General features: G+C 44.9%; 1 protein-coding gene across 1 annotated transcript; it reads right to left on the reverse strand.

The window, feature by feature from the left end:
- Window positions 1-2025: 2025 nt before the first annotated feature.
- On the reverse strand, window positions 2026-6449 carry LOC125531258 (eukaryotic translation initiation factor 3 subunit C). Its single transcript, XM_048695669.2, has 4 exons — window positions 6276-6449; window positions 5693-5757; window positions 3776-5581; window positions 2026-3291 (listed from the first exon to the last, which is right to left on the reverse strand). Exons 2-4 carry the CDS (start codon window positions 5714-5716, stop codon window positions 2350-2352), a joined length of 2772 nt encoding a protein of 923 aa, XP_048551626.2. The 5' UTR covers window positions 5717-5757; window positions 6276-6449; the 3' UTR covers window positions 2026-2349.
- Window positions 6450-16482: the final 10033 nt, after the last annotated feature.

The raw sequence follows: 16482 nt of genomic DNA on the forward strand, positions 1-16482 counted from the left end.
ATCTGGTTCCTCTGTACCCAGTGACATTTAGTGGTAGTACCGCTCTAGTACTAGTTGTACTCACCGTCTACGGCTAGAACTATCGCTCTAGGCGCTAGTACCGCTCCCCTGAGCGGTAATACCGCTTGCGCACGACCAGTGCACTTAATGGTTGGATTCGAGCCCCCACTATAAAAAGGGGTCTTCTTCCCCATTGCCTCTAATGACTTTTGGCAAGCTTTCTCCTCCATTGTTAACCTCCAAAAGCTTTGCCTTCTCTCCATTCCTCTCATGGATCTTGCATCTTTTTGAGGAAAAAGAGAGAGGAGATCTAGATCTACGTTCTCCACCAGTCCATCTCTCCTCTTAGTGAGGGGAACCTTGTGGATCTAGATCTTGGAGTTCTTTTGTGTTCTCCTTGTTCTTCCTCTCAAATTCCTCCACAACTTTTGTTGCTTTGGTGGGATTTGAGAGTGAGGAACTTGAGCACTTCGTGTGTTCTTGTCATTCATTAGTTGCATCGGCTTGAGAGTGAGGAACTTGGGCGCCCTAGACGGTTGGTGGTGTCTTGGAGCTCAACCATTGTGGTGTAAAACTCCAGCCAAGCTTCGGGGCCCCCAAATAGGTTTTGGAGATTGCCCCGAATAATTTGTACGGGTTCGGTGACGGCCCCTAAGGATTGCCAATTGTACCAATTGTACAAGTTCTATGACCACCCTCAAGGTTCCTTTAGTGGAATCACGACATCTTGCATTGTGCGAGGGCGTCAGGAGATTACGGTGGCCCTAGTGGCATTTGGTGGAGCATCGTGCCTCCATACCGCTCCAAACGAAGATTAGCATCCACAAGGGTGTGAACTTCGGGATCATCGTCGTCTCCGCGTGCCTCGCCTATCTCTTACCCGAGCTCTTTACTTATGCACTTTACTTTGTGTTAGCCATAGTATTTAATATTATATATCTTCCTATCACTCAGTTGTTTATCTTGCTTAGCATAAGTGTTGGTGCACATAGGTGAGCCTATTTTATTTAGGTTTTATGCTTGACAAACTAAACGATAGTTTTATTTCGCATTTGTTCAAGCTTAACCCATAGTTATTTTAAATCGCCTATTCACCCCCCCCCCTCCCCCACGATCTATCAGTGAGACACTCTAGTGTAATTGTCTGTTATGTGTAGCTGTTAACTCTAATTATGTCCAGCGTATGCAACCAAACATCGTATAGTTGCATTAGCATAGCCAATGCAGTACACAAAACGTCATGTCAAAATTGCTCCCCTAATATGCAGGCTCTACAGGAAAAATAAATGAAGCCGTGTAAGAAAAATATACGGTAAAGGCCATTTTAACCACGGCGAAGTGAGTGTTACTTGCGCGTAGTGTACACGGCTTAGTATGTTTCGGCTTAGGAGTTGTAAGCCGAGTGTCAATTATCAGGTACTCGGCTTACAAGGCGAGAATAAAATGATGGCACCCAGCGAAGATACTGAGCCACCCTCATAATCATTCAACCACAAATTGTTTTTCTGTTACTATATTTTTCATTGCTTATTAATACTATTGATGGCTCTTGATCAGTGCCAGGCGGCAGCAGCAGCTGCTGCAGCTCTCGGTGAAAAAGGACGGCATGCATTTTACAACTAGTTTTTTCTAGGGAACATTTTATAACTGCATTGCTAGGAACGGACAGGCCAGGCAAGCATTTCCTCTCACAGGGCACCAACAGAACAAAGGAGCCCAGGATAGGCGTGCACTACCATGGACACCAAACTGTTCATAGACTCCCCGCGTATGGCGACCCGAACCAGGCAGCCCATCCACGGCTCTGGTCGAGAACCCAACCAAGTCTAACTGGCGGCCGCCGGGTGACGTAAGTAGCACCCTTTTACAGCCGAAAGTCAGAAATCGACCTACATCCACGCAGAGGATTAAAGACCAAGGTCTGATTTGTGTATATATAAAGCAACACAGTCAGGGTCTCTTCACCGTCACACCTAGGAAATCCAACAAAAATCACGAACAAAATCAGCCACAACACAACACAAATATCAAACAAAAAGCTAACACTGCATAGTCTAAACCTTTTTGTCAAATGCAGGAGTGTGCACATGGTCCTTGCTCCCACAATACAAACCGGATAACTCAGTTTGAGTTTCCTGGCAGATTCAGATCAAAAGCTACCAAGAAAATATAGCAAACGTATTGTCTAGGTTCAGAACGGTCAACGATTTCTAAACTATGGAAGAAAACTGGTGCTTCAAATCTTCTTTTTCCTAATAATAATGAAGTGCTTCAAAACTTTCTCTAATGGAGTGCTTCAAAACTTGATGTGCCTTGATATGTCTACTGTATGTATGTTCCCTCTAATCTCTACCTGCTCAGGCTCACCAAGCGTGCACCCCTATCCCCTCTAGATGGCATACCAGACTGCGTGCGGGCTCTTCCATCGTGGAACCGTGAACCGCCACCACCATAGCCTCCACGGGATCCCTGGCCACTCCTGTCGTTTTGGTAACCACCACCACGTCCAGAACCTCCGGTTCGCCCGGCATAGCCTGACCTCCCACCGCCTCGCCGCCCTTGTGATGATACAAAGTTCTCCTGCCACTTGCCCAAACCGTACGAGTCTTGACCATCACCACCCCTGCGCCTGGGCGGTGCACCCTCAAGGGCGCCACCAGTCCTAGCCTCATACGCCCTCTCGTTGCTCTCCACAAGGACAGAGAGCCTATCCGCCATCTGGAAGAGTAGTCCCTGCAGCCTAGTTTGATCCACGTTCTGGAAAATGATGCAATTCGTTGGTTGGTCCCAGCTTGCATGAAGCTCCTCATGCATCATCATCTTGCTAACAATGCTGTGAGCCTGTTTCTCACTGAGGTCAAACATTGTAGTGAGCTGGTCAAGGCTCAGGGACTCGTAGCAAGACGAGTAAGAAAACAGATATGTTCTGAGAGCCTCTTCCTTGATCTTAAGCTTCAGCATTTCAAGAATATGTTCCTTGTTCCTCAAAAGCTTCCAGGTATCGAGTGAACTGATGACACTGAAAGCCTTCTCGTAGTCACCCTTAGTGAGGGCTCTTGTGGCAGCCAATACATGGTCCCTCACAGTCTCCGGAGGACCAACAAAAGTCTGCCTCTCACTAATTTCAAGAAGCCTGCGGAATGTTTTGCTCATAGGCCTTCGCTTATCAAAAGCACTGGCAGCCATGTTGGGGACCTCAATTAGCATAGCACAAACCAAGTGTGTGGCTTCCAAAAGTTCAAGATTTATATGCATATGGTAAGGCATCATCCTTCTCCTCTCAAGTCTTTCCTGCAAGAATAAGAGTAACGATAGTGTGAGAAGTGATGATCACTAGCGCAAAAGTAACTACATAGTGTTCAAAAAATATTGGTACATAGTAATATCTTCTCAGCACAGCTTTATATATTAAATCCTGTAGCTAAACCCAAGAATTGGAGCGGATATATCAGTTATCAAGATACTTAGAATAAGAGTTGATAATCTTTTCAATATGGATGAAACATCAGAGTTATTTCGTGTAAAATCAGGATTCAAGTATTTGAAAATTCAAAAAGAACGAATAGCAAGTAATGAAATAACAAATAAATGCACGAATAGAAAGTCTATCGAGGAATTCTGTAAACAGACTTGTTCTGGTACAGAAATAACTCAATGGTGGCACTTTTCCAACTATGAATGTTTTATGTAGGACTAGGTGACAACATACTGACCAGTGTGTGGCTACCCAAATAAGGGACAAAGAAAGTGCGTGTTCTGGGGGTAGGAAGTTCACCTGTTCAGGAGTTTTGTCATGGTATCGGCTCTGCTGTACCCCTTGCGCAAGCAACTCTTTCACTCTCCCAAATGAATATAGCTCAGACAGGCAACCATGAGCTTCAGCAATATAACCAGCCCTGAAAGCACATAACCCCAGTTGGGCCATGACCCTGTTGTATAAAATCTGTGATGATATGTCCATAAGTTGAACCCCATCTTGTAAACGACTCATTAAGATCAGGTCACGAGCCACTGAAAATTCATCAGAGATTGCATAGTGATATATCTGACACAGCATTGCTCGGGCTTTGGTCCTTTCATCTCCATACTTGTAAATCAGAGACATCAGATCATCCATCAAAGCTCTGTTGCTTGGTGGGAAAGTAGGCTTCCTAGGCACAACCTCTGGAATCACAACAAATGGTGGCGGTCCCCTATTGTCATCAGTTTCTTGATGCTCCTCACCAGCCTCAGTATCTCCATCATCCATGCTAAGTTCGGTCTGCTCAGCCAGTTTCCTCATTGCATCATACACTTCTTGAGGTTTGTAGTAGACTAGTTCAACACGACGCAATGCAACCTTTGCAGCAGCCTTAAAGTTCTGAACCCTTTCTTGGTAATCTTGGACATTCTGTGCAACCACCAAAAACATGGGTTCATCTCTAAGCCTCTGAACATAATCTTTTGTATATGGATCGCTGCACTGTAAGCTCTTGAAAAATTCAGAGTCAATTCTCTCCAGAAACGCAACGAGGTCACCTGTAACATGGATCGTTCCATCGTAGTCAGCACCCTTCTGAGTTTCCTTCTCATCAGACTCCACTGAGGTGTCTACAACAATATTAGGATATTGTTGCAGTATATCAAGCACAAGAAGCATATTATCAACACACTTCTTCCACACGTTGATCGGCATATGACCAAGTAAGCTAGGATTGACATCAAACTGAGCAGAAATCACATGAAAAAGAATTTCAAGCTTCTGGGCAGGGGTTTTTGCCACACGAGTCAAAAATGTTAGCTGCTCCACACGCTCAATTCTCCCAGTGCCCTTCTTACCTCTCAACGCCACAATCTCCTTAAGCTTTTTATCAACAATATCCCATGTAATCTCACTGGGGTCTTTCAAGAACTGTTTGTCCATAATCTTATCTTTCTTGCTCAACTTCTTTTCCCAGGCTCCACCCAGATTACCCTTATTGTCATCGCTACTGTCATCTCGATCTGGTTCAGGATCCACAATATCTACGTCACTACCATTATCACCACTATCATCATCCAAAACCTTTTCATCTGCAATGTCATCTTCAAAACTCTCTGGATTATCTCTGCACTTCTGGATCAGGTCTTCATACTGCTTATTGTTCTTCCTAAGTTTTTGTTTCACTGCAACGAGTGCCCTGGCGTTGCTGCTGCTCATCTTCACCTTGGCTTCCTTGTTTGCAAGGGCCTCAGCAAGGAAGTCCTCCAGTAATACAATAGCTGTGATGTACCTATTTGGAATTTTGGTAGATTCGTTGACACGAACAACCTTCTCAAGCTGCTTATTGAGCTTGTCAAAACTCTCTTGCAAGCTAATACAGTCATTGATCTTCATTGCATTGCGCATCTGGTCGGCAGTAGCTTTCATCTCATCATTGCGCTTGTCCTTCAACGAGCGAATCACACGATGACTCTCAGTATCAGAGTCGTCACTGTCATCTGAATTCAAATAGCGGTTCTTGGACACATCACGACCCCCATCACCAGCTTCTGATTTTTCACTATCACTCCCTTGTTCTGACTCAATATCGTCCACCTCCTCCTCGGAGTCGCTGTCTCCCTGATATTGGGTAGAACAGAACAAAGATAAAAGGTATTAATGCATTTGACGAGGATGAAATTTATACATATTAGTTACTGCACCAAAGAATTGGAGTCAGCGACTAAGTACCTGTCCCCAAAAACGAGACGCCATGGCTGTTGTCTGTTTGTTTTCCTTCAACTAGATTCAAAGCTCTGCAAAAATAATACAGGCAGAGAAAGAATTATAATTATAATCAGAACAAACTATAGAAGAAATCACACGGAGTATATCTGAACCACAGGCTAGCAGAACGAATAACTTGTATCCTCATAACACATAATTGACTCTAACTGAATAGAAGAACCATGCTTAGGGACTGATTCAGATGGATAATCAACCTCAAGACAAACAATAGCTCATCAGAAGCAGTTAAACAAGACAACTAAGTTCGCGTCGATGAGCATAGAGCTAGACCTATAACTATACGGTTTAACCTAAACATAAACCAACTGGATTGAGGAATCGCAAGGGGGCGCGACCAAAACACGATACGTCGGCTAAGCATAGAGTCTTGACATCCCACGGAGTCGGGGTGGCGCCCGTCCTCTCGTAGGCGGCTAGGGCTAGGCCACGGCGGCGGGATGGCGCGCAACAAGGCGGCGGCGTCGAGAGCGCTGGCCGCCGGGATGCAATGCTAACTAGGAGAGAAATTCGATCAGGTCGACTTTACCTTGCCTTGAGTCGCGCCGGCGGAGCGGAGTAGCCTCGGATCTAGCGGAGAAGGGAGGCGTTGAGCGGCGGAAGGCGTGGAGGGAGCGACGGCGTGCGGCGTGCAGGGCGGAGGGGGAGGGCGGAAGGACTGTAGATTGAGGCGGAGAGGGTTAGGGTTTGGGGTTCGGAAGGGTTTTTTTATGATAGGATTTTTTTTTTCTGAAGAGATGGTCGAGCTGGACTCTTGGCGGGCTGGGTCGGCGTATTGTTTGGAGTAAACTGGGCTTGGGGGCTGGGGGCCTGCTCTCCTTCCAATTTTTCTACCCAGCGAACATTACCAGCATACGAGCTTCTCTGCTATCAAAAATTTCCCCTCTCGTTAGGGTTTTACCTATCCTCTCGGCGGCGGCGTTTCCCTCCCCCCGTAAAGAACGCATCTCCCCTGCTCCCCCTCGCCGTGCCGGCGGCCAAGGCTCGCAATGGTCTCGGGGCGCGACGCGGGTGGGGTTTTGCTAGGGTCTATACCGCCCGCGGACAGAAACCCACGCGTAAGAGGAATCAATGGCGACGACTCCAACGGGATCGGTGGCAACTTCCGATCTGGAAGAACTGATGGCGGAATTGGGGCTGAAAGAGGATGATCTGCAGGATGTTGTCATCGAAGAGGATGAACTGCCACGGGAGGCAACCCGGTGGATGGCGCTGGCTAGGGTTCACACAGATAAACCCTATAGTCAGTATTGGTTCTATAAGAACATGCGTGTGGCTTGGGACTTGGCCCGGGAGGTGAAGATCAGGCCGCTTGAGGACAATCTCTATACAATGCAGTTTTCTATCTTGGAGACTGGGAACGGGTGACGGAGGAAGGTCCATGGCAATACAAAGGGAAAGCCGTGATCATGGCTCCGTATGATGGATTCACGAAGCCCTCGTTGATCGAGCTAAACAAGATAGATATATGGCTTCAGATCCATGACCTACCAGACGGTTTTTTCCCTAAGGTCAAGGCGCTGTCGGCTACAGTTGGTGATTTTATCTATGCTGAACCAAAATCCCAAAATTTTGAAGGAAATTTCGTCCATGTCAGGATCAAGCTAGATGTCACAAAGCCCCTCAAAAACGCAGTGTCGTTGGTTATACGCAAGAAGGACACCGTGGAGAGGGTCATCTTCCGTGTGAGATATGAAAGGCTGCCAGATTGGTGCGCAGTCTGTGGAAATCTTGGACATACTTTCAAGGAATGTGGAGATGGGGTGCACCCCCCAAAAGCTCTTGTGTTCAAAGATCTCCGAGCAACCTGGTTCAGGGGACCAGGCAGAGGCCCGGGTGAAGGCTCAGGAGAAAGGGGAGGACGCGAAAGAGGCAGATCAGGAAGGGGCCGTGGGCGTGGTTCTTCACAACACGACCCTTCAGAGCAAGAGGAGCATGAGGGGCGAGATAACAGGGCCTTTGACGTTACAATGGAGGAAGCAGACAGGAACAGAAAGAGGGGTGTGACTACTGCTGAGCTGAAAGGTTCGGGGACCGTCCCATCATCCTCGACCTCAAGGGTGATGCCACCCTTGCTACCGCCACTTGAGACCCCACAGAGCCCACCACCGAAGCAGGAACCCAAGAGGAACAAGCCGAGTCCAGCAACCCCTGACAATGCTCTGGTTAAGAGCACAGTTTCAAAAATCAATGACACGCTTTTGGCGGGCCCCCTCAGTGGGTCGCGCCTAGCGCAATGAGTATCTTATCCTGGAACTGCCGCGGGGCTGGCAATCTCGCGACAGTCAAAGAGCTTCGTGAACTAACGAGGCGGTTTGCCCCCTCTATACTTTGTATCTTAGAAACTCAAATAGAGGGTACGAGAGTAGAAAACTTAGTAGACACACTCGGTTTCAATAAAAGTTATGCAATTAGTAGCTCTGGTAGGAGTGGTGGACTAGGTATTTTTTGGAATGATGAAATAAAGTTGGAAGTTGTTGGCTATTCAAAATACCACATTGACACTTTGATTGATGAGCTTGTTGAAACTCCAGTAAGGGTTACTTTTGTCTATGGGGAGGCTCAGGTCCCGGAGAGATACAAAACTTGGGATATGCTCTGTGGTATTGCAGGTTCTCACAGTAGGCCATGGGCCGTGATGGGAGATTTTAATGAGGTACTGCATGGTCATGAACATGATGGAATCGGCAATAGGAGTCAAGCCCAGATGGATGCATTCAGAGATGCATTGGATACATGCGTCCTTTCTGATATTGGTTACACAGGCTTGAATTGGACCTTTGAGAAAAGAGTAGCAGGAGGTACTTATACAAGGGTTAGGCTGGATAGATGTGTTGCAAACAATGAATGGCTCCTCAACTTCCCGGCCACCAAGCTTGAGCACAAAACAGCAGCCGGGTCGGACCACATGCCTATCCTCCTCCAGCTACGTGACGTGCATGCATGCAGCAGTGGGGCCAGATCTTTTAAATATGAGACTATGTGGGAGAGGGATGAGAATCTTTTTACTGTGGTCAGCAGCAGATGAGCAGAACAGGCGGGCGACACAGTGGATTTGCTACGCGGAAAACTAGGCGAGCTAGCGGGCGACCTTACCAGATGGGACAGAGAACACTTTGGATCAGTGCGGTCAGAGATTCATTATTTAAACAACGCACTTCAGGTGCTGCGCTCTGCCAATGGGCGCTCTGGCCCAAGTCGGGAGGAAATCAAGGTATGTGACAGACTGATTGAACTCTATCATCGCGAGGAGATCCTCTGGCGGCAGCGGGCACGATTGGATTGGCTCGTTCACGGAGATAAAAACACATACTTTTTCCATTTGAGAGCAAGCCCCAGAAGGAGGAAAAATAAAATAAAAATGTTGCAGAAACCAGATGGTCAATTGACAAAAAATGTAGTAGAGATGGAGGACATGACTACAGAGTTCTACAAAAACTTATACACGTCTGAGGGGGTGCAGAACATGGACCGGGTAATTGACACGGTACCAGTTAAAGTTACACCTGAAATGAATGACATGCTCAATGCCTCATATAGCCAGGATGAAGTGAAAAAGGCCCTTTTCCAGATGTTCCCTATCAAGGCCCCGGGGCCTGACGGGTTTCCGGCGCATTTCTTCCAACGCCATTAGGACGTGTGTGGCACGGACGTGACCAAGGTGGTATTGAGAATAGTGGAGGGGGCAGAATCTGCTGAATGCATCAACGAGACAGTTCTAGCTCTAATTCCCAAGGTAAAAAATCCAACACTGTTATCACAGTTCCGCCCGATTAGCATGTGTAATGTGCTCTATAAAATTGCCTCAAAGGTTATATCGAACAGATTAAAGGTTATCTTGCCTGACATCATATCCCAGGAACAGTCAGCCTTTGTGCCAGGTAGATTTATCACTGACAATATCATAACTGCGTACGAGTGCCTACACTTCATGAAGCGCAATAAGGCAAAGAAATATCAAACCTGTGCTTTAAAGCTTGATATGATGAAAGCTTACGACAGAGTTGAATGGGCATATCTGAGGGCCATAATGCTTAAGTTGGGCTTCACACAAACATGGGTGAACATCGTCATGGGTATGGTAAGCTCTGTAAAATTCTTAGTTATGTTTAATGGAAGGAAGATTCAAGAGTTCAACCCTTCACGAGGAATCCGACAGGGGGACCCAATATCTCCATACTTGTTCTTGTTAGCAGCAGAGGGCCTTTTGTGCATGTTAAAATCCAGAAGTGAGTCACCAAACTTGGGGGGGTACAAGTGGCACCGTCAGCGCCGCAAGTAAACCACCTCTTGTTTGCAGATGACGGACTGCTGTTTATCAAGGCGAATAGTGGGGGAGCTACTGAGGTCAACCAGGTTTTGGAAACTTATTGCCTAGCCACAGGGCAACGTGTCAATACAACCAAGTCTTCGGTGTTCTTCAGCAAGGGAGTGCCAAAGAGCACTAGAAATGAGGTAAAGAACCTATTGAATACACCAAATGAAACACTGAATGAAAAAAATTTGGGCACACCATCAGACATTGGAACCTCCAAAAATGGTGCTTTTAAATACCTCAAAGATCGTTTGTGGAGTAAGATACAGGGCTAGATTGAGAGGACAATGTCTTTGGCGGGTAAGGAAGTATTGGTGAAATTGGTTGCCCAAGCAGTGCCAGTCTTTTCAATGTCATGCTTCAAACTTCCTAGGGGCTTATGTGAGCACCTAAACATGTTGATTCGGAAATTCTGGTGGGGGAGCAAAGACAGACATCATAAACCACACTGGGTCTCTTGGAAAGCTATGACACAACCAAAAGGAATGGGTGGCTTAGGTTTCAAAGATTTTGAGCTTTTTAACTTGGCTATGCTAGCTCGTCAGGCGTGGCGGCTGCTTCAAAATCCTGACTCTCTGGCTGCACGTGTGCTTAAAGGAATTTACTTCCCAAACTCATCTACATTACAAGCCACGCTAGGGGTCACCCAAGCCAAGTGTGGAGAGCCATCATCGAGGGAAGGGATATCTTAAAGCAAGGCCTTATAAGGAGAGTTGGAGACGGCCAGACTACACACATATGGGAGGATAACTGGATCCCAAGAGAAGAGATGATGAGACCATGTGGGTGTATACACCCGAACCCTCCAACACTAGTTTCAGAGCTGATTGACACTACCACGGCCACGTGGGACAAACATATGCTCCAGACTGTTTTCTTGCCTTTTGATGCTAAGATCATAGCTAATATTCCTATATGCACAATGAATATTTCAGATTTTTGGAGCTGGGCACATGAGAGGAATGGCATCTTTTCCGTAAAATCTGCATATCGTATGCTAGTCTCTACGAGACAACGAAGAGAGGCCTGGCTGGAGGGAGGTGCGGGATCATCGAGCCTCAATGCTGAAGAGGGATCGTGGAAAGCATTATGGAAGACTCAAGTGCCTGCCAAAATCCGCATGTTCCTATGGAGATTATCTAAACAATCTTTGCCGACAGAAGATGTTCGAGCACACAGACATATGTCGGATACAAGCTCATGTGGGTTGTGTGGGGCGCCGGATTCATGGAAACACTCGCTTTTAGAGTGCACATTTGCCCGATGCACTTGGGCACTTATGGAGGAAGAACTGGGCTTCGAGGTGGCAACCGCATCTGAACTGGGGGCAAAGAATTGGTTGTTTGCACTAATGGAGAAGATACCGCATAACAAGTTCGTGTTGATGGCGGTGACGCTCTGGGCCATATGGACTGCTAGGCGGAAAGCTATCCATGAAGCGATCTTTCAAACCCCACATGCAATAAAGGAAATTATCACTCGCTTTATCAGGGACTTGGAATTGGTAAGGGACAAAGCAGCCACGACCCAGATTCAGACGGCAAGAAGCGGGGCTACACCTGCTAGAAGGCCGGCTGCACCACCGGCGGGTTTTATGAAGATACACGTAGATGCAGGGATCCTGGCGCAGAGAAAGGGATCCGCGGCTGCTGTTTGCCGGGACAGCACTGGTATATACCTTGGAAGTGCGGCTTTGGTAATAGACGGGATGTATGATCCCGCAACCATGGAGGCTATAGCCTGCCGGGAAGCTATCTCATTGGCACAAGATCTCCAAGTTCATAATCTGGTTATATCATCAGATTCAAAACAGGTGGTCAATGATATCTTGAAGGGCAGTCAGGGTGCATATGGAGCCGTCATCAGCGAAATTCAGGCCAGATCGGCTGCTTTTAATTGTAGCTTTATTTTTGAAAGTCGAGTAGTTAATTTTGAAGCTCATAAACTAGCTAAGTTTGCTCTTATCTTAGCTCAGGGGCGTCATGTGTGGCTTGGCCAGCCACATAACCCAGCTTGCATCCCACACTCTGTGGAATTTAATCAATAAAAGGCTATTTACCCCTAAAAAAATGAGCTTCTCTGCTAAAAATAGAAGTCGTGCCGTCAGGTTTCCCCAGCGTTGTAACCCGTGTCGTGGCCGCCGATCTGGCTGGCCCACCGTAATCTTATGGAATGCAAGGTGTTCCAAGCTCCAAAAAAACATATACGAGCTAGCGCATCTAAGGCTGCAAGAAAAGCTCGAGACTCGTGAGCCGCTCGAGATTGACTCGTTTTTTGGCTCGACTCGAGATCGACTCGAAAAGAAATAAGTTGAGTTTGAACACTTTATGTAGCTCGACCGAGAAACGTGCCGATCTTGGTCCAATACTGGCTCGCTCGATTTTATCTCGATAGTTCGACATAATATCATTATGTTAAATGATCACGCCATATATTAAATGGAAATAATATAATTTGTTACTACCATATATGATGTGCGTGATTTTTCTTCATTTTATTTACCAGCAAATATGAAAGCTTAATTAAGTGTAGAGAAGATCTAAATTTAATTATGGTACGTGGTCGACTACGTCTTAAATTTCCTGTTGTTTTAGACAAAACTTTCCCAGCATATGCACCTTCGTTTTCTTGTTTTTCGTCCACGAGGACCACCATCTATTGCTAGTTCGCCCAAAAAACCAAGATGGGCACTTGCCATACAAAACTGTGTCGTGTTGTGTCCTTATCTAGTTGGATTAACCATCATATATTTATAATTTTTATCGTCTCATTTAGCTCGAAACTAACTGAAGATCGTTACAAGCTGAGCACGAGTCATGTTCTAGAGCTCGATCTTCAGCTTCACTCAGTTTGAGCCCGCTCGAATTTTAACATGAGTTGAGCTGAGCCAACTGCAACTCGCTCGAACTCGACTCGTTTCCAGCCACACCCGCTATAAAAGGAGCTTTCTTTTATTTTGACCGGCGATGACAAGCAAAAGATGGAAGGAGGTCAATTAGCATCCTGAAATTCCTGATGGTTTTGGAAAAACGTCATACGCGTGAAAGGGAGCACACTGCATTGAGCAAGAGAGGTGGTGGACTGGTGGTGGTGAGGGAGATGGAAGGTAGCAAGTTGCCATTGGGGGATGGGGGGATACATTGGGCATGAGAGCACTTGGAGGAAGACGAAGGACATGGTGTCTTTCCCTACACCTAACGTGTGACGTTCACACATTACTATCGTTCTTTTTTTGTTTGTTGAAACAGAGGCAAAAGATGTACACACAAGTTTATCTATTTTGTTGAGCAGATCTTAGAAACTACACGCAAGTGTTGAAATTCATAGATATATCTTCTGTGTCTAAGTTTTGACTGATCATTTAATGAAACTTAATTACGGTACGAAGTATGTGTATATACAAAGTTATTGTTCAATTAATCTTTCACATCGTGATGATGATCAAAGGCATGGGCAGGGCTATAATATGTGTAGTTTTCTAATGAAGAAAATGAAATGGGAACTAAACAAAACTAAAATAATGACGTTTTCTAAGAAAAATTGAATTAGTAACATTGGTATTATCCTTTATGAAGATAAATCAAAGAAAATAATGAAATAAATATTGACAAAATCTTCTATATCTAAATAGCTAGCCCCCACTAACTATTTCTCTCAACATGCAAGCATGCCACATCATCACACAACATGCATGAGAAAAAGGCCCACCCCCACTACCATATGTCTTTTAACATTCAAGCATGCCACTTGATCGTGAAATATGCATGAAAAAAGACACATCTCAACAAGCAAACGGACATGAGAATTTTCATTCTATTGTGCTATTTATACATTTTACATTTATATAGTAATCAAAGATAATAAATTATATGTATTTTTAGTTTTAGCCTTTTATGTTATTGCTTCAAATATTCATGTTTCGTACAATGAATCACACTGAAGTGTGTTGCATAATATTCCCGCAACAACGTGCGGGGTATCATCTACTCCCTCTGTCCCAAAATATAAGAACGTTTTTAACACTACACTAGTGTCAAAAACGTTCTTATATTATGAGACGGAGTGAGTAGTTTACATAAAAAGTGCGTCTTTCCATAATATATAAGAATAAGCATATAATTGTGGACCTTTAAAATAAAAGCTTCCTCCAAAAAAATTAATTAGTGACATTGGTATTTTACCCTTAAAGAAGAAAGAAAATGAAATAAAACTTGAAAACAAAATCAAAAAATTGTAGTTGTTTTAGGAAAATAAATTAGTCTCGTTGCTATTACCTTGTAAGAAGAAGAAAATAAAAAATAAACAAACAATGACAACATTTGCACACAATTTACACAGAATTTTTTATTTTTATCACATGCAAGAAAAAAATATAATAGTGAAATTTTCGCAAAAGGAAGTTGTCAAAAGGAATGAATTTGTGTTAACCTTAAGGAAGAAAGAAAATGAAGTAAAACTGAAATAGAACCAAAATAATGAAGTTTCCTAAGAAAGAATGAATTAGTGACATTGGCATTACTCTTTAGGAAGAAAGAAAATAAAAACGAATAATTTGTTTTGCACATAATACGTAGAAATTGTGCTTATTGCCAGAATAAGCATACGGTAGTGGAATTTTAGAATAGAAGGTATAAATTAGTGGCATTGATATTATCCTTAAATAAGAAAGAAAATGAAATATAAACTAATAAAAACAAAATAATGAAGCTTTTTAAGGAATAATGAATTATTGACACTGGTATTATCCTTTAGGAGGAAATATAATTTAAAAAATAAAAATGATAATGATAAATTAGCACATAATTTACACATAAATTGTGTTTTGATAATATGCAAGAATAAGCATATAATTGCGAAAATTTACAAAGAATAATTTTCCTAAGGAGAAATGAACTAGTGGCGTTGGTTTACCCTTAAGTAAGAAGAGAATGAACTAAAAAATAAAACTAAACCAAAATAATGGAGTTCTATAAGGAAGAATGAATTAGTGACATTGGTATTACCCTTTTCAGATAAACAAATTAAAAAACGTGCACACAACTTTGCACTAAGATTGATTAAACTCGCGCACAACTTTGCACCGAGTTTGATTTTTTAATATGCAAAGAATAAGCATATAGTAGTGTAACTTTCACACTATAGTGTAATTTACTCACATATTGTATAGTTCTTTTGTGTATACATTTCCACTCATCCAACATGTCGAAAATGCCCTTGTATATAAAAATCTGAAAGTGCTAGTTATCTACTAGAAGAGGATGAATAGGCGATTTTTATGAAAGTCTTCAAAACACGGGGGTTTTGAAGACAAACAGTAGAAATGAACCTATTTATATGCAGCGAAAGGTAGACTACACGAGACAAGCCATAGTTAAGTAAGCAATAAAGTGAAAGCACGAAGACTATCAGCAGCTAGGTAGTATGGATCAGGATGGAAGATAGTATGAAGCCAAACAACAACAGCCTCCACACAATGAAGTCAATCAGATTATGCAAGCAGGCAATGACTTCACGAAGACAAACTGTAAGTAAAGAGAGGTAAAGGATAGAACCAGTTGCGTGGCGAGGACAAGGATTTGTTGGACTAGTTCCAGTTGCTGTGACAACTGTACGTCTCGTTAGGGAGGCTGAGATGTTGGGGAACGTAGCAGAAATTCAAAATTTTCCTACGTGTCACCAAGATCTATCTATGGAGAAACCAGCAACGAGGGGAAGGAGAGTGCATCTACATACCCTTGTAGATCGCTAAGCGGAAGCGTTCAAGAGAACGGGGTTGAAGGAGTCGTACTCGTCATGATCCAAATCACCGGAGATCCTAGTGCCGAACGGACGGCACCTCCGCGTTCAACACACGTATAGCCCGGTGACGTCTCCCATGACTTGATCTAGCAAGGAGAGAGGGAGAGGTTGAGGAAGACTCCATCCAGCAGCAGCACAACGGCGTGGTGGTGGTGGAGGAGCATGGTACTCCAACAGGGCTTCGCCAAGCACCGCAAGAGACGAGGAGGGAGAGGGGTAGGGCTGCGCCAAGAAGGAGAGGAACTCGTGTGTCTTGCACCCTCCAATACCTCAAGTATATATAGGGGAAGGGGAGGGGCTGCGCCCCCACCTAGGGTTCCCTCCCTAGGGGTGGCGGCAGCCCCCAGATCCCATCTAGGTGGCGGCCACAAGGGGGAGAGGGGGAGGCACACCTGGGGTGGGCCTTAGGGCCCATCTGCCCTAGGGTTTGCCCCCCTTCCCTCTTGGAGGCGCCTTGGGCCCTTGTGGGGGGGCGCACCAGCCCACATGGGGCTGGTCCCCTCCCACACTTGGCCCATGCAGCCCTCCGGGGCTTGTGGCCCCAGTTGGTGGACCCCCGGGACCCTCCCGGTGGTCCCGGTACGTTACCGATAAAACCCGAAACTTTTCTGGTGACCAAAAC

This window comes from Triticum urartu, chromosome 5A (assembly GCF_056163025.1).
Source record: "Triticum urartu cultivar PI428250 chromosome 5A, HENAU_Tu73, whole genome shotgun sequence".
NCBI lineage: Eukaryota > Viridiplantae > Streptophyta > Magnoliopsida > Poales > Poaceae > Triticum > Triticum urartu.